Raw genomic sequence first — 21,829 nt, 5'->3', positions numbered from 1 at the left:
GTACTGTGTTTTTCCTTTTACTAAAAGGATGGTGGTTACTATCACCTGATTCTGATGTTACAGATGGGTTTTTGACCACCATCTCATTAACTGTTAATAAAACAAATATTTGAAGGTTAGTTATTGTTTAAAAAAAATCCTGTTAAATACATTGTCACTGTTTTTAGAAACAGATGGAGATTGGAAATATTCTGTGTATCACTGTTCGAAAAAACCAAACCAAGTTCCATTTATAAGCTGCTTCAGGTCTGAGTCAAATATTTTCTGATGTCAAAGGGAAATAAAGTTGCATGAACTGTTCTGCTCTACAACTGTTGAATCCTAGAGGGCCAACTAAAGAACAGTTTTCAAGTAAGCTTTAACACTTTGCATGATTCCATCTGCCTGAAAAATTATCTGACATAAGTCAGTAGAAATAAACCTAAAAATGTTTTCAGAACTAAAATACCAAACTAAATTTTGTTTCCTTAACACAGTTCCTGCACAAAAATGATTTATTTTGTATTCAACTTACTTGATTCTGCTCTATCACTCTCTACATTTCATGTGGTTATAGTGGTAGCCTACAAAATGTTTTGCACAGTGAATGAGTTTATAAAGTTTGTTTACAGTAATATCCAAATCCCAAACTAAAAATGGGTATTTATAAAAAGAATTACTTTTAATTTCCTATATAACTTCAGCATATACAATTTAAAATGTCATAAAGCTATGTATTTAAATATGGACGTAGTTTGGGGTTTTATTTTAGCAATAATCTGTTACTTAGCTTAAGATTTTTGTCTTAGGTAACAGATCTGCCAAATCTTGATTTGAGATTTCTCAATGAAAAACAAAAGCCATAGAATTTTGTTAATTTACTTTCTCCAAAACAATTAATTAAAAGGGAGAACTCTGTATCAGAAGACCAGATCCACTTTTATGCGCAAGGCACAAATGACCTGACTTCAGAGGGAAGTGTGTGCCGTGTGCTTCCAGTGGAGAATGGCTGGCCCACCTAGCCTTCCTTCTTTCCTTCCATCAAGAAAGATTTGCAGTGAGGTGAAAGAAGCCCCAGGAAAACATTTTTAGACACACACGGTTGCATTTGACCTGTAACAGTTTTGGATGAGCTTGTTCCTGAGATACAAGGCAACAAACTCTGCAAAAGGCAAATATAAGTATACGTAGTTATGTCTAAAAAATTGAAAATACAAGTGCCTACAGTGGAGTCTGTCAGTAACTCAAAGCTGTAGGCTAGAAACTTTTCTCTCCTCATAACCTGAGGACTCTATGCTCTACTTCATATGTATAATTTATATTTCTTATCTTTTATCTTGTGGAAATATCGGAAGATAGCTAAAAGCCAAAACAAAATAACCTTTTCTAAGATAAGAAATAGCCTAACACATTGTCAATAACTGTGTCTTCTTTTCAGAAGAATTAATGCGTTTTAAGTACTATTATCACTGGAGACAGATAACACTCAAATACCTCATAAGAGGTTTATCCCAAAACTCAATATACAGGACAGTTACCCAATTTGTGATTTCCTAAAGCAGCAAAGAAATAAATTATACTAGCTTTTAGCAAAGCTAAAATATATTAATGTATCCATTAATACGATAACCAAAGAGCATATGTTTGTAAGTGTTGTGTGACTATTTAAACCCTCTGCTTTACTGACAAAAATAAAGAATGAAAATGTTTTGCTAAATAGAAATGAAATAGAACTTTATTTACAGGCTTTTTTCTGATTTCCATTAAGAGTTGATGGGTTGAAGATTTTTTTAATTTGGGTTTGCACTTAAAAATTCACTACATGTAAATGTTCTTTATTTTATGCCAACCTCTTCTCTATCCCTTACAGTAATCACAGATCTATTACATTGCATAAAATCCATATTTAACAAGAATACAAGCCACTGCCTTAGTAGGGGAGCCAGACATGAATGAGGGTGAAAAAACCTCATTTTATGGCTGTATCAGTATAATTAGGTAAATCTTTTAGGGTAGTGTTTCATGCATTCAGGTATTTTATGAAGGGTTCCTTACAAATTCAAACTGTTTTTCAGCTTACTGCTCTCTCTTTAAACTTGGATTTAATTTATTTTCTTTATTGCTAATTTCTATACTGTATCAATCCTTAAAAGGAAAGTGCAGAAGGAGCTGGTCTCCATTAACATAGTGGTGGTGCACATTTGTGTCATTTGATGCAGGAATGACAGTGGAGGTCTTGACTGGCAAAGTGTAATACAGAGACTCTCTGCTTTAGGATAAACTGAACAAATTTGCTTTAATACAAAACAGCTTTTGAAAGTAATATATACATTACTTTCTACATATAGAAATCAATATGCCAGATATCTTTCTCCTTTCTTTTCTTAAGATTACAGTAAAGGAAATCATGGTTGCACCAAAGATGCTAAAACATAAATGTTTCAAATTTATTTCACTGTTATATTGCAATTACATACTGTGCTTTTTATTTGTTTAGGGAGTTGTAAACATAACTTATAATGTATTCTCTAACTAGGCTGGATGTTTGAACATCCTCTGAGTTTCTAAACCTTCTACCCTATGGTCACATGAAAGTACTTGATGGTAACTGTACACTTGAGACAATGCTTTTCATTCTTCCAAATCTAACTGTAATGGACTTCAAGTTGAAGGAGTGGTACAGCCTCAAAAAAGTAGAAGACAGAATACTTGGGTTACACTACAGAGCAAAAAATGAAATACAAATAATATTTAAGTATTATTACAACTAGTCATAATTCTCCAGGTAATGATGTAAACGTGATGATCTGGCAGGCATGCAATGCACAAATACAATGGAAGAAGATACTAGTGAAAATTATAATGATGATCTATTTTGCTTTTTCAAAACTTTTAAAGATAATCCCTAAGTCTTTCCTAAAAACATTGACATAGATTTACTACTTTTCTCATTAAAAAACCTCAAACATTTGACAGTAGATATTTAGCTTAGAAACACTGCTTACCTTAACTTTTTCTTCCAATCTTCCTAAGCGTAGACTGCCTTCTATAATTTTCCTGAGAACACCATGATTCTCATTTTCCAAACATCTGGCCTGCAACCATGCAGTATAGAAAGCTACTTTAATAAAGCTAACTAAATAAGCTAAAATAATGTAATCATTAGATTTGTCAGGGCAGATAAAATACATACACTGAGGGAGACACAGCAATTCCATTTCGAACTCCAGCAGTCTGAAGAAGCAACATGGATAAAGAGTCCTGGAAATTATTCTCCTAATGGCTCATTAATAATTTGTCAACTGACTGTGAATACTATGAAGCAGTATTATTCTGAAATGAAACATACTCTAAACCCAACCAATTCTGTGATTTTTTTCTACAGATATATGTATGTATACGTAGGGATCCCATTTTTATACATGAGACTCATCCTTCGGGTCACATTATGCAAGTTGCTCTCAAACAAGCCCTTGAAACTGGCAGAGGTTTGGGCAAGGATATTTCTAATATGGTATGCCTAATATTTAAAAGTAGGTATCCCAGAGATTGAGATCTAAGAATCAGTTCCCCCAATTCCTAGGAGACATTTATTGTGCCCAGTTTCACAATCCTGAAGTCCAGTTTGTAGTGGACAAAGATTTGAGTTGTGTCACCATCATTCCTCTTCTAGAATTAGGAATTAACTGCTGTATCTTTTTACCCAAAGCTGATGACAACCTTTGTCTACCACCTGAACAACAGAAGTAAAAGAAGCTTTATTTTAACAAAGTTTTGTGAAATGATTTCAGATTCAATTTGAAGACAAGAGTATGAATATGAAAAATTGAAATTGTGTCCAATGCCTTGTAAAAGAAACAAAATGGGCTTACAAAAAGCCTAGAAACCTCCATGCCAGGCACTTCCACTAAACAGAAGTTGTTCCAAAACTCTCAATTAGCCTGCTAAAATGACTGCTAACCAATAAGGAGCAATAACATGCATATGCATTCACAGCAGAAGGTCCACACAGATCACTTCAAGGATAACAGTCCACCCTTAGGCTCAAAACAAGCATTAAAATTTTATGATCATGTGCTATTTTTAAATACATGTAGCTCAACATCAACCTCTAAAACTAGGTTAAAAAAAATCTTTTAAACTTGATATGTGCCATTGCAGACCCTAATGCTCATGTGAATTAAGGCTTAATTATCTTAACTTCAGAAATAAGGGTAGTTGCTTTTAATTACTCCTCTAGAAAAAAATCTTTCACTGCTCCCATTGTATTTGCTGAAGTCTACTTAAATAGAACTAAATCCTTAAACTGAAATGATAGCTTTATTTTTTGATAATTCAGATTAGCAATAACTTGTGCCAGTAGCATGATAATTGTGTGAAATATCAATTAATGCATATTAATTATTTAAAGGTAATTACCAAAAATACAAGATGATCACGTTCCTTAGCTATCTTCTCCACCAGCCCAATAAGGTTTGTTAGATAGTGATGGGCTGTAACTTCTTTTTCCATTGCTTCCTCCAGCTGCAGTTGCAAAAGACCTATTTTCTTCTTTAATCGTCTATAAAAGAAAAAGGAAAATCTTTGGATGGGGAATTAATAATGGCCTTAAAAAACTTGCATCACATGTGCAAATCAACATGTACAAGTCTCAAACAATCAAACATACTGTTAAAAATGCATTGGCCCAGAATATTTGCAGTGCCAAAAGTATCATGTCCCAATTTTTGGGGCTGTTTCTTCTTTACAATATGTTATCTGAATAACAACAGTAACAATGATTCAAAAGAACAGTTTGTGCAATGGCTACAAGTTCATAATTCTTAAGATATAGAGCAATAGTATTGTTTTTACTTTTTAGAATATTGTGAACTCATCTCTAAGCAACTAGGTGCATGAGAAGATCTGCAAATAGTGTAAGTCTACTCATCATCTCTTCAGATGAGTACACCTAATGATTAATTGCTATAGCTAACTACTAACTACTAAATTAAATATATATTCTTAATTTGCACATAGACACAGAAAAGTGAGCAGGAAAACATACAAAGGTTAGCAAAATATGACAACCAGGCCTCAAGACATGACAAAGATATGTTTAGGAAACATGTTTTTTCTGCAGTAGGTAGAAAATACACCTTATGGGAAGTTAGATGGTATTTTTTCAGGTGTTTCTGTTGTTTTTAGAAATAAAAGTATTTCTATACAAGAAAATGAGACTGTGATAAGACCTGTTTGTCTTTTGAATCATTTGCATCTCACTTTCCAGGATATTCTTGTCAGCCATTAAGTTATTTTTCTCTAAGAGCAGTTTCTTGTTTTCAGTTTGCAGTGATGCTGTCTTTCCCATTACATCTTCCACCTCGCAGCGCTTTTTCTCCTGCTCCTGTTGTAAACAGCTGCAAAAACCAACAGGTGTCATGTATAGATTACTTCACTAAAATGCTAAATTACAGGAAGACACCCATGTTGAAGTTTTGAAAAAGATACACTGAGAATGCTCAATGTTAAGTGATGACATCAGAGGTATTACAATCTCATATCAAAATCACGACAATTATTCAAGTAATTCCTTTGGACTGCACTTTATTTAAATTACAAAAATATGTAGTCCAGATGTAATTTTTTTTCCCCAAGAAATTACTAGCAATGCCAAAATACAAGGTTTGAGAACTTCTCAGGATGGCACTGTACCACAAAGCAGTAATCTGCACTATCCAAAGGCTTGAAAGCATACAAATTTACAGAATGTCTTCATGAAAACATTACTCTGCACTCTGTGCTGCATGACAGCACTCCTGAGTTGTGCTGTTTTGTGTAATTTCCATATTGTCACAACTGGAGAAACTTAGAATTTCTAGTTTAGAATTTCAGGATCCTTTAGACATGTTCCAAAGATGGGAACACAAGAATGAAAATGTTTTATAATATATAGTATTGATAGAAGCAAATAGATTTGACAAAAATGGTATTTTAAATGCCTCCTCTTCTACTATTTAAAATGGTACAATTAGCAGTATGTACTCTATGGTAAAAACACTTCTACCAATGTTTCTAGATCTGGGATTTCCTTTTTGTCATTTTAAATGTCTCTAAAAACCAAGACAGTATTTTTTAAATACTTCTTTACCTTTCTTTGTGCTTTGGTAGTTACCTTCCTGGATTACCAGCAGAAGTTTCCACTGGCTTCCTACCTACAGAGTGCTACGTATGCAGCTCTGTTCATGTGCATGCCTTGCACCAATGTTTCTCTGTGCACCGTATGTAAACTCATACCTTTTTAAATCATTCACCAAAGCCAAGTGCTCCTCTGCTGTTATTCTGCTATCCATTTTGGCTTTCAGCTCTTCACATTTAGAACACAATGTTTCTAGCTGCTTCTGGTACTCTGCTATTTCTTCCTCTTGACTCTGTTTCTTACCTTCTAAGATTACTATTTGTTTGGTCAACTTCGAAGCTGTGGAAGGGAAAAAAAAAAACGTCAACTGGGTATAGCAGAACTAATTCAATGACTTGTGAAACTCCAACAAAACCATTAATACATTAATTCCTAGTTGTTCACAACGTTATGTAACAGTGGATTTGTCAATTTGTATTTTAACAGTTTGGACTTGATTTTTTGCTGTCTCAAGCAACTTGTTTTGGAAAAGTGCAGGAACTTCAAGAGTACTTCTTTTCAAGGCTATAAACTCATTGAAATGTCATTTTACTCTGAAAAATTCTGATTCAGTTCAAAGTGCTCTTCAATTATGAAAAGGACTGTATTGCTGTTTAACTTAAAGTTCTTCTTACTTTTTCAGAAGCAGTAAGTCAGAATGGAGTATTTTTTGTAGTGTCAATAGGTGATAACGACATTTTTTTTCAGTATCAGTTGACATGCAGAGCATGATCTCCTATTAACGTTACCTACATTCAAGGATGCTTTTTAGGCATATATAAAGTCGCAAAGAAAACCCCAGCTAACCAAAACCAAAACTCCACCAAGCCTGCCAAAACAAAAAATGACAATAGAAAACAAACAAAAACCCCTACAAAAATCTAAACCTGCAGTACCATCTTTAGTGTAGTTCAGATGACTAGCAACTCAAGCACTTTTACCTTCGTGAACGTGCTGTCTGTGACTATCTTTTGCTTTAGCTTGTTGAATTTCGAGTTGCTCCATCAACAATCCATTTTCATCCAAGACCAGCTTGGCCTGAGTTTGCAGCTGCTGCCTGCAATGATAACCACCTTATAAATAAAATATAACTCTAATGTTAACTTATGTCCAAAGAACAAACACAACTGATTTTCAACAGTGTAAACTTACAAAATCATATTTGAACCTCTTTAAAAAACAGATTAAAAATCCTTATTGAAAGCAATATCAGGACCTGAGGTAAGCTTACTGGAGGCATGAACTCATAACAATCAAAATGTGATTTATTTTAAATAATGTTTAAAATCTTTGAGTAATGGAAGCAAAAATTCCCTATAAAAAGAAGGAAAAATAAGTATGTGTGAATTAGGATTATAGCATCGTAAAATGGTTAAGGTTTGAAGGGACCTCCAGCCTCAGGAGGTCATCTGGTACAACTGCCCAGCTCAAGCAGGGGCACCTACAGCCAGCAGCCCAGGACCATGTCTAGATGGCTTGAATATCTCTAGACATGGAGACTCCACAGCCTCTGGACTGCTTGTTAGAGCACTCACCATGAAAAACTATTTCCTTGCATTCAAAGGAAGCCTCCTTTATTTCAGTTTGTGGCAGTTGCCTCTTGTCATTTCACAGGGCACCGCTGAAAAGAGCCTGGCTCTATCACTATACCCTCTCTTCAGGCATTGATATCCAGCGATAAGACCTTGCCCTGAACCTACTCTCCTCTAGGTGAAATGGTCCCAGCCATTAAGAAAGAGAGAATTAAAGCTACATAATGGTGCAAGATTTGCAGACATCTTTGTAACTAGTACGTGAAGCAAATTTGTTTCCAAATATGTTTATAAGATTTGGATTTACTTGACTTTGATCTGTAGAAAAATACTGCCAGTGAGTTTTATGGGCCTATAAGGAACATGGGTGTTTAAAATGAACTATCCTGAGCAGAGAACTTAACTCTCTGTTTTTTAACTTTTATTAATTCAGCTTTTAAAAAAAACAATACCAGTCTTTCTGATGTTAAAAAAAACCCTTTAAAAACTATTCACTGTTCTAGTAAAAGCTTAAAAAGAACTATTAGCCAAAAGGCATGCAGAAATACAGTACAAGTGTCAGATGATAGCACATTAATTTAAACTGAAGTTCTCATCAGTCAGTAAGAGTAGCCCAAACCCAAACAAAATGTAGCAAAAGAGACTCTTAACAAGGATTTCTGATGATAAGAACTAACAACACAGTGTGTATCTGCTTTGTTCATGTGTGGCCTGACCTACACAAAAATGCTTCCCATTGTGCACTAATCTAGACAGGGACAATTTCCCCTACTATCAAATTATATTCTGACTAAAACTGAAGCTAAAGCATACAGCTAACAATTGACAGCAGAAAAATATAAACAGTCTACCCTGAAGATTTTTGCAAACACAGAAATGGCAGTCAACTTACACTTCTATTCATAAAAACCTCTGTGTACAGAAGCTTGCAAGTTTAGCTGACTTCTTTAATTTACTGCACTGGGCATAAGAGAAGAAAGGAAATGTGTATCAGCCACTTGAAAATCAGTCAATAGCTGTCAAGCTACATCCTCATCCTCAGCTATGCCTGGCATCATAAGGCTATTTTATTAAAAAAAAATTTGAAAAATTGCTGCAAAAGGGGGATTAGTTTGATGAAGACCAATTCCTTCATGCGTAGAAAGTACATTCCTGCAGCAGTCAATACAAATAAAAGAGCACGGCACTGCAATGTTGAGTGTGAAGAAGTCATTGAAGGTAGAGAGCAAAAGCTACTTAAAGTGATATTGCTGCTGGCTTCCACGCCTTGCTGTAACCCTCCCTTAAAAAACAGCTCCCAGATAGAGACTATAGACAGCCTGATATAGCTCAGAGAGTTATGACTTTCTCTCATTCATTTGCAGAGGGGCAAAATTAAAAGCAAAGGTGTTAACTGAAAAAATTAACATTTAAGAAGCTGGAACACCTTTATGAAGAGTGTTTTGAAATTTGTGGACAGTATATAAGCAGCTAAGGATACCTGAAATATCCACAGTATTTTATTAAAGCACCTATACAACACTTAAGATACCTTTGTAAAAACCTGCTTAACCAAATCTATACAAATACTAACACCTGTACTTCTGCCTCATTGAAAGTAGGTCTATGCTACTGGGTGAATCAGCAGAAAGACCTAAGATTATGATAAACACCATCTCTTCCAAAGTCCTCCTCATGTAGACACTGTGTCATCCAAGCACTTGCATGCAACCACCTGTGTCATGGGTGCAGGAAGAATTTTTATGTTCACTCATACGGGATGCTGTTCCAAAACCTGTTACACTGGTTAGGAATTATCTTCCAATTTCCACTTTAAGTTTGTTTATGGTGAATGAATACCCAGCTGTTGTCCTAGTAACACCATCCCGAGTACCATAATTGCAGCAGAAGAACTTTTTGTATACGCCATGTCTCCTGCTCCTGCTGTACACACACAGAGCAACACTCCTTTTTCAGCCTTTGTTCTGTAAGTGAGAAAGGCCAATCTGCCTAAGTTCCAAATAAAAGAGGCTCTCCATTTCCTTGGCTACACCACACACCCTTTCAGCTTTGATTCTCTGTACTTAAATATGTGAACTCTCTGGAGATTTCCATACAACTGTATTGTTATTGTCTAACCTCTACTGGAAGGACCTATTCTAACATACCCCATGACCCTTCTTTCTCTTTATAGCTGTTGCCCTAAAAAGCTGACAGTCATCTTTCAATGAACCAGTACAAACAGATTCTTCTCCATCTCAGTTACCAACTGATGAATATCTCACTTAGGTAAACTGTTAGTAAGTCTCAAGTATTTTTTACTACTGTCCTGGTTAAAAGGAAAGGTGTCTGCCAAGGAAGGTGGGAACCTCCTTTGGAATCGAGAATATGACCCCCTTCTCCCCAAATTATTATAACTTGAAATTGAGGGGCTTTCAGGCAAAGATATAGGAAAAGGAATAACAGTTCTTTACTACTATATATATAAATAAAAAGGCAAACAAACAACAACATCACTAACAATGAACAGAAAAAAACCAGGAACCCAGCGCCGCCTCTCCCGGCCGCAGCCCTTTCCCCTGGGTGCAGCTCCGCTCGCGGCCGCCAGGGGCGCTGGTGGCTCCTGGCCAGGCAGGGCGGGTGCGATGGTTCCCCCGCGCCTGCAGGGGGCGCTGTGGCGCCAGCTCGGCCGCCTCACTGCAGCTGGTTAATGGCTGGCTCAGCTGGCAGGAGAGACGGAAAAGGGGCTTCCTCTACAAATTCACGGCGGGCAGCCGGTCCCGGTGCCCCTCCGGAGAGCGAAATGGGCTGTAGCAGGAACCTCAGAGTGGCAGCCTGGAACGGCAGGGTGGGCACACCCAGGGTGGCAAACAAGGTGTAGCAAAAACTCCAGAGCCGTGCCAGGAGCCGCGGGATGTCCGGGCAGGCACCGGATGTCAGGTTAAAATGTAGCGCAAAACCCGAAGCAGCGGCGGAAAGCAGCGGGGCTGGGCAGTGGCAGCCCGGTTTCTGCAAGCAGCTGCTGCACACAGCCAGGAGATGCTCCCTCTGGGAAGGGGAGAGTGGGTCAGGGTCCCCTTCCCAGTGAGCTCGGGTATTGGAAAAGGTCCCAGTTCAACAGCTGCTCTTGTGAGCAGAAGCTCACCCACGGTAGGAGAAACAGTGAAGGACAAAAACTCCACAGTGGCAGCGAATTCTCCGGGCACCAACAGTCTGGCTCCAAAACCGCACCTGTCCACTCTGATCCCGAGACCAAGAGAGCGAGGAGCTGAGCCCAGCCCCCTGACCCCCCAGCCAAAATCTTGCGGTATCTGCACTTCCAAGGGAAAGCCCCTCAGCTAAGAGACTGCAGTCAGCTGCACCCTTCCCCCTCCTCCTCCTCCCAGCCACATCTTTTGTCTCCCAAGTATCATCGTTACCATCTCTTAGGCAACAAATGGGAGAAAATTCCCTGGGAGAAAGAAAAGCAAAAAAAAAAAGGAAAAATCCTAGCTTCCAACAACTACTTAACTTCATTATGTTTGCATTGTTTCACTTCTCAAGAACGTCAAATTCTTCTAATGCCACATTCCAATGCCATTATATATTAGTGGAAAACTGGTATCATTAGCACACTGTAACGGTATGTAACCTGCAATATCTGGGACAGAATTACATGGGCTGCAGGTGCAAAACTCCACTTTCATATTTAATCTTTACTCCAAAATTATTCCAGGCATTGCAGATCAGCACTGTTCCAACAGGACAACCGTGGTGCTATTGAATCAGGGGGATGGGAAGAAGAAGAATGAGTTTGTTAGGAACAATGCATCTAGCTTGGTCAGCATACCAGAGCAGGAAGATAAGAGACCACTGATAAGGGCAGGGGGAGTCTTGGACAGACATCCTGTGCTCAACCCAAACCTAGCTCAAACCAGTCTCCAAGCTTAAACTCGGGCCAGGAGTATAAAGAGCATGCACAGGGAGGAAAGGTGAAAAGTTCAGGACGAGGAAGACTCCTGACTTCATCGGAGGAAGACCCTTGGAGACCCCTAGCAAAGCCAACAGACAACACTGCGCAAGCGCAACGCGGATGTAAATGACTTTTGGCCTCATTTTAATACGAAGCGAGGCTGGGTGGGGCTAGGTAATGAATATGTATAGGCGTATTGGGAAACTTAATGAATATGGAACTTGTAACCCGATAAATACCGAGCTGAATGGAGCTATCCCCTATTCGTCCCAGTGCTGGAATAAACATACCTACTTTACTACTTATTTAGGAGTGGAGTCTTTTCCACTCATCACTATTAATTCTTCAGAAAAACAATTTGTTTGAGGGCAAAAAAAAATTTCCTTAAAAAACTTCTGTAATTTTAAAAGTTTGTATGAAATAAGCAAAATAATTAGTAACTTCTAAATTAATTTCTAGTATAATAACTTGCCATTCTGTAGGGGTAATAAAGTTATTTAATTGCTCATGCAGATCTTTATTCTCCTTCACCAACTCTTCAACTTGTGCTTTAAAATTCTTCATATCCTCCTGGAAGACAAAGGATTTAATATAAAATTCTTTATAAGTATTTTAGTTTAATTTTTACATCAACAAAAAATTTTGTAAGTACACATGCTTGGGTGCCTTCGTTCTTGTCTTAACAAAATATTATCTCACTACTCACTCATCTCTAATTCAGGTATATCATATTTGATTTCTAAGTTGTTTTATCAATCTAGTAATATTTGATTAAAAATAATACTGGTATTTGACTTGTGCCACATTTTTGCAAGTTGTAGATCTTTAGAAGATAGGTTTAAAAAGCTGAATTCTGGAAATTACTGGATGATACTACCCATTTTCAGTGGGAGTGACATGGATTTGAATATGGTAAGGCAACACAGTGAATTTACAGTAATATAAAAAACCCTTGCTGTTTTCTGCTAATTTTATGGCTTAAGTTTTTCAGGGAAATACATTTATTTTTAAAACCTAGGAAAGTTCTGCTCTGAAGCATAGCTATTTTTCAACGGTTCAGTGACAAAAAAAATACTGCTAAAAAGCAAAAAAGAGTACCCATTCTTTTAATACCTAGAAGTAAGTATTCTTCTACCACAAAACCCACAAGCAGCTGGAAGGGCAGCAATACAGAGCACTGAGTTCCCATTATGAATGACAGTTGTAAATTCTTTCTACCACTGACTAGTTTACTAGTCACTGACTAGTTTTGAAAGGAATGAGAGAGATTTGTCTTTACAAACAAACTGTGGGTCTGCTGACAGGTAAAAGCCAGATACTGAGAGGTGAAAGAAACAATGGGAGGAACTCCACTGATTGATGAAAGGAGTGAGAGGGATTTGTCTTAACAGACAAACTGTGGCTCTGCTGATAGGTAAAGATAGATGCTGAGAGGTGAAAGAAGCAATGGGAAGAACCATGAATTCCACAGGAAAAGAAAAAGAGGGGGTATACATTAGAAGGGGGTCTGTATTAGGTAATTTCTGAAGTCTGTACCTCTCAAGTACCTCAGCTAATGAGGAAAGAGAGGGAGAGTGGGAAATTTGGCCAGGAAATTGGGATAAAAAGGAGGCTGCAGTCCTCTAACAATTTGAGAGACCCCAGGGGAAATGCCCATGGCCTCTCCCTTTATTCAAATAAAGTAACAGGACTCCTCTATCTCCTTTTTGGACATAAACCTCTGGTGTTTGTGGATTAATTTTCCTGACAGTTTGCTCTATTTTTAGAGCACATCTTACATACTTACTCAGTGTAGTGTGTGCTCCTAAATGTGAACAGGCTGACAAAATCAAACAAGCCAAGTAGGGTAAGACAGCACAATAATTATGCATGGAAAAGTAAAACAAAGTCACTTTAAATTTTAGGCAGACAACAGCTTTGGCAATTCCCTTTAAAAAAAGTCAGTAATTTATTTCTGCTTTAGTGTATATTTTTTCCAAATGGCAACTTGCCTCATGTTCAAGAATAAAATCTTCCTTTTCTCTTATTCTGTCTTCATACGCCAATAGAAGAGGTGACAAATACTTTGTATCCAACTTAAAAGAAAATTAAAAAATAAATACATGTAAATTAATTACAAGCCATAATTTCATCTGTATTTTTTACTGCTGCTATACATTATTAGTTTTGAAAGCTGTTAAAGAGGTTTCAAATATGACTTGTAGACTAAAGTGCAGAACTTATACAAGCATGCAGACAACCATATGCAGAACAATGTTGTAGAAACACTTAACAGCACTGTGTTAGGAGCAAGTTTTGGAAAGGAAAAGACTGCATGCTTTACTTGCACCTTTACTTCACTAAAAAGCAGCTCTAACTTATCACCTTATGTAGCACAGCAGAATGTGGATGCAAATGAATACAAAACAAAATTCAAACACTACAGTGAATACTACTACTAAAAAAAAATTATCCCAGATTCATTAGTAAGTGGGAAAGGAATTTTTACACTCTCAAACCTGCATCTTTAAGACTAAATACATACGTATGTGATTACTGGCTACTATGGCTAGAAAGACAGAGCAGGAGAACTTTCCCATTCTGTATAGTTCTCAATGACAGTGAAGAAGGAAAATACAAGATCTGATTAGTATTTCAAGGAGAAATTGTTTTACATATTACAAATGCATTCCCTTTCACAGACTATTTGCCTTCCCCTTGTCAGAAATTTATAGGCTACTACTGGACCCATTACCATTCCTACAATCAGAAATATTCTGTTTCCTTTTAGTATAATCTTAAAAATAATAACAGCAAAAGATAAACAATTAAGAAGATTAACAATTAAGCAATAGATCTTGAAAGATCTTGAAGCAAACTATATGCTAGACAATTCTAAGTGAAGATGGCGTTTATGATTCTCAGTGTAACAATACTTTTCAAGAGCTCAAAGTTGGTGACTATGTGCAGTTTTGTAGCTTACTGTACATTCAACTGGAACTGCACACATTCATTACAGAATTCTGCCCTACATATTTTTCTGCAACCAAAGAAATGTTCATAATATTCTATTAGTATTTGATAGTTCAGCAGAGTATTACCTGAATATTTTGATTCCAGGAAAGAAATTCTACTACTTTACTTAGAGAGGAATGAACAATTAAGTGAAAATATTACTTGACTTACCAGCCATGGTGGTGGTGGTCCTTTCATGGGTAAGCTTTTCAGCTTTAGATTCTAGATGTTTTAAAAGATACTGACATTACTTCCTGCTTTTTGAAGCACCAGCAACTGCCCACTGCAGTCCCAATTATCACCCCAAACAAGCTTAGGTTTCTAATTAGATGTGTTGCATATGTAACACATACTCAATAAAACTGGAAGTTCAGTATATTATTGATACAAAATAATACCGAATTCTTTATATTAGACAATGATAAATGCTTATTCTAAATTATTTTAAATTTCAGAAAAAGCCTGTGCAATTTGTAGACTGTGGAAATTTGGAGAAAACAGTCATAAAAACTCAAAGATTAAATAACAGACAATGGGACATTTCAGTAGAAACTGCCCTGATAACCATGATTCTCACCTCTTCTTGGGACAATGACCTGAATTTAGTTTGATAGCGACTTAATTCTACATTTAAACGATGGACCATCATTTTCAAAGCGTCATTTTCATCTACCAGTTCTTGTGCTTGTTGTCTGAGAGAAAGTAATTCTGTTGCCTCCTCTATTAAAACAAATGTCCAAAAAGAAAGTTCCATTAAAATTCAAGAAATGTTCACAACAATTTGATAATTGTAATGAAAAAAATTAAATAAGCTAGAATAATGATCAATAACTTCTCTCAAAATACTGTTATGGAAAAATACCATGAAAAATTACTAGCAAAAAATCCATTATATATCAAACAACCAAGCAACTTTTTTTTCTTATCATGCATGTATTCCTTGACAAAATTTCTACAAATGTAGAAAATACTGTTTGGAAACTACTTCTGCATGGATACTTGCCTACATCAATGACTTGAAACCTACTACTAGAGGAAAAGGTTGGAAGAAATTAGAAAAATCAAAACAAGATAACTACAGAATAGCTTTTATGTTTCTCCCACCTTCTCTATGTGAGTTCTCTGCAGCTTCTTTAAGTCTTCTGTTTTCTTGTTCTAGTTTCTTCAGCTTTAATTGCTGTTCTTCTATGTGCTGTTTTGTTCCCTCAAATTCTTGGACCACAGCTTGGTATGCCTTGTTCAGAGACCAGTTTTCTTGTTTTAGTTTTCTGAACTTTTCTTTGATTGTATTTTCCCATGCTTGCCTTGGCCGAACAGACGCATCTGTAGTGCCACAGTACAAAGCATTTAAATGCTATCCAGACTGCAATAGGAGTTTCAGCAAATTACAATCAATTTTTTTCTAATATTAGCACTATATATGTATATATATATATATATATATATATAGTAAGATCTACATCAGCTCATGGCTCCCAAAGGATAAGACTGGAAAGAATAAAAAAAGTGGATTTGGAAAGAGAGCTGTGGAGTAGCTGCAAGTTCCCATCTTTTCTCTCAGACACCAGAAACACTCCTTCTTCAAATGGAAAAGATCATGTCAGCAGATCTCTCTCTCCCAAACATCAGTGACTGGAGAGGTAAAACTGAAATGTCCACTGCAATAAGCAAAGTGTTTGTGCCCTGCATGGACTAGTCAGTATTCTTGATCCCTACAAATTTTAATTACCTATACAATGAAAGCTTTACATTCCTTCCCACTGAACAGCTTCAATGTTAATGAACAGAAGTCACTGAACAATTCTTATAAAAGTAAACTTTTAGATAATCTGCAAAACTGTGGATATATTGTTGCATCAGTAATAATAGATCTCACTTCCAAGTTTTCCTTTCCACCTGTATAGAGTAAATAGCTGAAATGAAGGCAGAGATTTTACCCGTACCAGCACAATCTAACAGCATACAGGTATCAATACAACTAAGTATAGGACAGTTCCTTAGTTCCCTCATATATATGAAACCCAGTACAGGGCTATCTATTGTACTGATGATGTGTAATAACTTCAGGTGTTCAGTACTATCTCAGGCAATTCTGGCCACTGTTAAATTCCTGTGAAAAGGCGTAAGATACTTGGACAGCACAGACACACATAAAACCCCATGAACTCGTAATAGGCACATTTCCCATCATGAGACACGCAGAGCTCAGAAGTACTGCGCCTGAAGTTGCCAGGTGGATGCAGAAACACACAAATTAGCTGAAGGTAGGCCACGTATCTCGTGACTGTATGTTTACATTTCACAATTTCAATTGTGATAGGATACTTAATGGTGACATCTTCTAGTGTAGATTGAACTTAATATATTGGAGAGGTCCAATATGACTTTAATTTCATTACATCATTTCACAGTCATTTATTTACTTTAGACCTCAAAAGTCACTCAGATTGGAAAATAAAAACAAGTCTAAACCACCTAACATAAAAAGTCTGAAACTATCGTTTTTAAACATATCACAGAGCACTTTCTCATCTCTTGTACAGGAAAAATACTTTCACAAACACACACACACACACACAAATTAGGCTTAGAGAATACAACCAGGAAAATGTGTTTTCATATACGCATGCATATTAATAAAGTGAAAACGTGTAGTGAAGTCAAAGAAAAATCCAAAGTACCTGGGGATGGTGGAAGTTTCTCATGTACCAGATTTTCAGCTATTAATTTTTCCTCCTAGCAGAGAAATAAAAAATGAGACAATTTGCTTTAACAGCATTGCTACTGGAGAACTTCAGAAATAAAACTTTTGAAAGAGTTTCTTTTATATCAACAAAACTGAAGGTTGGATTCACTGCTGATACTACACAACTTATCATTTACTCATCTGGGTGGACATCATTTTGTCACTTATCACTGCCATCAGTCACTTGCAGACACCTGAAACTCACTATTATCCTTAGTTGTCAGAAATGTGCAGTTGTCATAACCATTTTTTTTACGGCTGACATAAAAGTCACATAAACACAAACCTTCTTGACAAAACAGGAAGGGTATTCTTCCCACTTGTTAGTTTGTATAAAGTATGACTTTAGACTAGTCAATTATGACAGTCCCTAACTGCGTATCAGCAAATCAATTAAAATGTAAAATGTTTTTCGAAGTTGAAAAACTTTGTTCTTGCTTTGCTGGAAAAAACCAAAAGTATTTGTACATTTTCAGAAGGCTTTTTCACCAGGAAAGAATTACAGTGTCATTTATATTCATGTATTTACTTGAGGTGAAGGTGATACAGAGACTTTCTCCCTGTTTTTATGAAACAGTAATGAAGTTTTGTAAGGATATGCTGTCATGTAATTTAACACACTGATGATACTGAGTGACACTAGTGACTTAATGAGACAAAACTCATGAACAATTTCAAAGAAAAATAAATGTGGTCAAGAACTTGTAGAAAAAAGTTATGATTATAATGAAAGAACTGACCGTTTTAATAAACAATACTTTAGCAACTTGATCTGAGAAACTAAATTTTTGGGTATTCCTTTTCAAGCTTATGAAAGCAGTCAGATCAGCCCAAATAGAAAACTATAGAAAAATGTGGTGAAATCAGGTTCAGAATTTGAAAATTATCAGTGTGAGCTCTCTCTTGCTCACATGCTGTCTCTCATTCTCAGATTCTTTCTTTCACATGAGGAGTAACAGAACACATACTATAAAAAAAACCCTCAACAACTTTTGTATGGCCTATTTACCTATACAGTTGCATTTTTTCAAAAGGAATGATTAGCCATTCTTGTACTCCAAAAGAAGAAGATTCTGTAGTGGCAATAAATTAGTTTTCTGTGACTGTGAATTTAGCAGCTTTTTAGGACACCCTATTTTCCAAAATGCATCCTAAATCAAGTTTTATTTAAGTCTTACCTTTAAATTCAAGCCCAGATGTTGGTCTTCTGTCAAAGAAAAACAGATCTTTCAGTCAATTAAAAATTATTTTAAGTCCATAAACTGTAAGGGTTCACAAGGATATGTATGCACACATATTATACATGCAAATAAATGTAAGAAAGTCCTCCCCAAACCACAGATTAGATCACTAACTTTCCATTCTCTCTTTCACGGTGTATCAGGACACTGATGTGAGACCTCACTTTACCTCACACTGGATAGATGCAAGTGTAGAAGAAACGAAGCTGTATTGTTGGCTTCCGTTGTAAGTTCAGAATTTGACTGAAGAACAAATGAAATATTTTCATTGATTTTACTGGACTTGAATCCTGTTGCATCTCTGAACAAAGCAATTGTAATTCTGACAGCTTTCAAGACCTGCAGCACTTACTATGTAGAAAAGGGATTAGAAACAGTGTATATATCCTGTATTTTTTCAGTTTAATGCCTCACTTCTCAAATGATTTTATCAAAGCAACCCATTCTTTCTGAATATTGTTCTCTATAAAACTTTTCAAATTACTCCACCAAACTAATACTGAAAAAATGCTGGGATCCAACATAAAGAAAATTTAGAGACACAATTTTTTTCAAAATTGACTCCGTTTTGCTTCCTCTTTCCTATCCACTAGCTACAGAATGCTACCATCCTCTGTAAAAACTGCATTTTCCAGCTCTGAAATGAATTCTTATTTCCTTTTCCCGATTTTAAAATAAAAGACAAGATAATTATGCAAGAAAACTTCTATACAAGTACATTGGTCTTGGTCTATTGTTATAATTATTTTCTCCACAATATTTTATTGTTACAAGAAAATAGCCCAATGACAGGTCCAGTAATAACCCAAATGTCCCTAATCTAATGAAATTACTTATTTAAAAAAAATTATTTGTGAAGCTTAACAATTCAGATCTTAGGGTGATAGCCTGAGACTGATGATCATGCTTATTTCTCTATTTTGAAGAAACGTCCTCTCTGACCTGATGTACAATTTTAAGGCCCAGACCTTAAAAGACAGCAGTAATGATACAAATTCTGTAGAAAGGATAAACAACACTACTATCACACCATCTGATTATTAAAAAACTCAAGAAGTTTTTGCTACTGTTTTTCAGGCATGCCATTTTTTCACACAAGTAAAATTACTGATGAAAAATGTCTTCCTCTATCTCTAGCTTTCTTTTTTTAACATTGCTAGTTTCTATAGTTTCTGCTTTTTTTCCTTTTTTTTTTTTTTACACAGTAACACTCCAATAGGTTCCAGAGTACAAAAGTGACTGCTTCTGGCACATATATCAACAAAAATAGCAACAAAAATAGTAGAGAATGACTGTACTTGACAAGACAGAGTTCACAAAACTTTCCTCCCTGCCCCCTCATTTTACAGTGGCTGACAGTTCGTTCCACAGTGAATATAGACCAATCTTTCCTCTTTATGCAAGTTTTTAATTTTCTGTAACTATTAGAAATTGCGAAGTATTTAGTAGCATTTCTTTAATTGCCTTTTTAAAAAAGGAATATAACATTACAATATAGTATTAAATTTATTTATTAAAAAGTTATTTTTCCCAATGGAAATGGTATGGCATTTTGTCTTAAAGTAAATTTACTTACCTTCTATTTGCACACTTGACTTATCCACCACCACCTGACACTCAGTTTCATGGGAAGAAACCCCTTTCTTGTCAGCATTAGGAACAGGAGATGGTGGAAACTGTTCCTATGTAAAAATAAGACAAACCTCTCTAAATCATGAGAGCACTGTTAAAATAGCCCATGTACCTTGATATCTGTATGAAACATTTAGTGTATTAACGTCCCTGTCACATTTAGAATTGTTCACTAATATTTTAAGATAGTAAATGATAAGATTTACTTCTTCTCTTGTTGTTGTTTTCTTGGGGGTTTTTTGTGGTTTTTTTTTTGTGGTGGTAGTGGTGTTGTTTAGGACTTTATGTAAATAAAATCTAGCTTTACAATGATCAACAGGAGGTTAGCAAGTATGATAGTGATTAGTTCAAGGGCAAGTATTCTCTTGTTCGGTTACAGGAGTCCATGAAATTATTCTGTCTGCTTGTTTGCTGTGGCATACCTAATCTTGATCTTAATAAAAGATCAACCATTTATCTACTATATCACAGCAGTGAGGGATTAATTAACCATTTTTAACATTATCCTTGCTGGCTTTCCCACTGATCACATACCGGCGTTCCACATATTCTACTCACACCCTTTTTTTTTTTTTTGTTCCGTCCCCTTCCCTCCTCTTACCAGCTACTGTTTCTTCACCTTGTGGTGTTTTTTGATTTCTTTCACATTTTGGGATTTGTGATGTACATTATAAGACTGATATAATGTACATTATATGACTGATAAGTCAGTCTACTTTACTAGTGCTGGGTTTTTTTGAAGAGGCATTTTTTAAGAGATCTTTCATTGCCTTTTTCCTACTCAGGTACTTCTTTGTGTTTGTTAAATTTTTGTATCATTTTTGATTTAACTTTAAATGTGCCTTAGGAGTATTAAGTTCATTGCTGGTTGAGACAATCCAAAATTATAGCATACAAAAATCTCCTGGTCTTCAAGACAAGGTTAATTTATTTTGTTCAATTCTGAATCTCCCTATAGGTCTGTGCTCATTAGCACAATCCTGAACCATTAACTAAGCCTTCATCATTTAACAGTAAAGTTACTAGTGCTTTTAACAAATCATCTACTATGTAAGTACCATGCTCAATGTAAGTTACTGGACATTTTACAAGACTAAATTACGCATGATGATTATATACAATACCAGTGCGCTCCTAATAACCAGAGGCAGAGACTCTGACAACCAACAAACCTACCTAACTCATGTAAGAGTAAATGAATCACAAAAGTTAGCATGAAATAAATATTGAATAAACATCTGAAGAGTAAGAAGAGAATACAAAGTATCCAAAATATTAACGTGCATTAACATATTACAAGATGGTAAAGGAACTAATGCATTTAAAAATCCTACCTTTTTAGTTTTGCGGGGAACAGCATATATAGCTTTGGTGCTAAAGCTTCCTTCCCTTTTCTCATTACTCTGACAGCTGGACTCTGCCTCTTTATCATCATCTGAAAGATATGTATCCATGTCCTCATCTTCACCATAATTGCCTGGTATTTCCAAGGACTGTAGAGGAGATCTGTCACAACCATCAAGTCTCCAGTTAGATCTGCAAAAAAGCAATTTAATGCCTGTTTCAGCACTGCTTACTCTTCAAAAAACCCTACACTAGTCAAGTAGAACCATCAGT

General features: G+C 36.0%; 1 protein-coding gene across 5 annotated transcripts in view; it reads right to left on the bottom strand.

The window, feature by feature from the left end:
* The window catches only part of CEP89 (centrosomal protein 89), a 46,899-nt gene that overhangs the window by 20,618 nt on the left and 4,452 nt on the right, over window positions 1-21,829 (bottom strand). For 4 of the 5 annotated variants that reach the window (XM_048316519.1, XM_048316514.1, XM_048316515.1 and 1 more), the window contains 14 exons: window positions 21,547-21,748; window positions 20,157-20,262; window positions 18,518-18,546; window positions 17,275-17,329; window positions 15,698-15,916; window positions 15,171-15,313; window positions 14,765-14,815; window positions 13,591-13,674; window positions 12,072-12,169; window positions 7,078-7,193; window positions 6,256-6,436; window positions 5,211-5,378; window positions 4,399-4,540; window positions 2,985-3,074 (listed from right to left, as the gene is read on the bottom strand). In XM_048316519.1, coding sequence (XP_048172476.1) covers window positions 2,985-3,074; window positions 4,399-4,540; window positions 5,211-5,378; window positions 6,256-6,436; window positions 7,078-7,193; window positions 12,072-12,169; window positions 13,591-13,674; window positions 14,765-14,815; window positions 15,171-15,313; window positions 15,698-15,916; window positions 17,275-17,329; window positions 18,518-18,546; window positions 20,157-20,262; window positions 21,547-21,666 — 1,602 coding nt within the window. In that variant the 5' untranslated portion in view covers window positions 21,667-21,748. Of the gene's footprint in view, window positions 1-2,249; window positions 2,664-2,984; window positions 3,075-4,398; window positions 4,541-5,210; window positions 5,379-6,255; window positions 6,437-7,077; window positions 7,194-12,071; window positions 12,170-13,590; window positions 13,675-14,764; window positions 14,816-15,170; window positions 15,314-15,697; window positions 15,917-17,274; window positions 17,330-18,517; window positions 18,547-20,156; window positions 20,263-21,546; window positions 21,749-21,829 lie in introns of those variants that run through there. The other variant, XM_048316518.1, reaches the window with a different exon arrangement.

This window comes from Corvus hawaiiensis, chromosome 12 (genome assembly GCF_020740725.1).
Source record: "Corvus hawaiiensis isolate bCorHaw1 chromosome 12, bCorHaw1.pri.cur, whole genome shotgun sequence".
In the NCBI taxonomy this organism is placed as follows: domain Eukaryota; kingdom Metazoa; phylum Chordata; class Aves; order Passeriformes; family Corvidae; genus Corvus; species Corvus hawaiiensis.
Note: the sequence above shows the minus strand (reverse complement) of the source record. Positions and strands in the feature narration are given on the sequence as shown.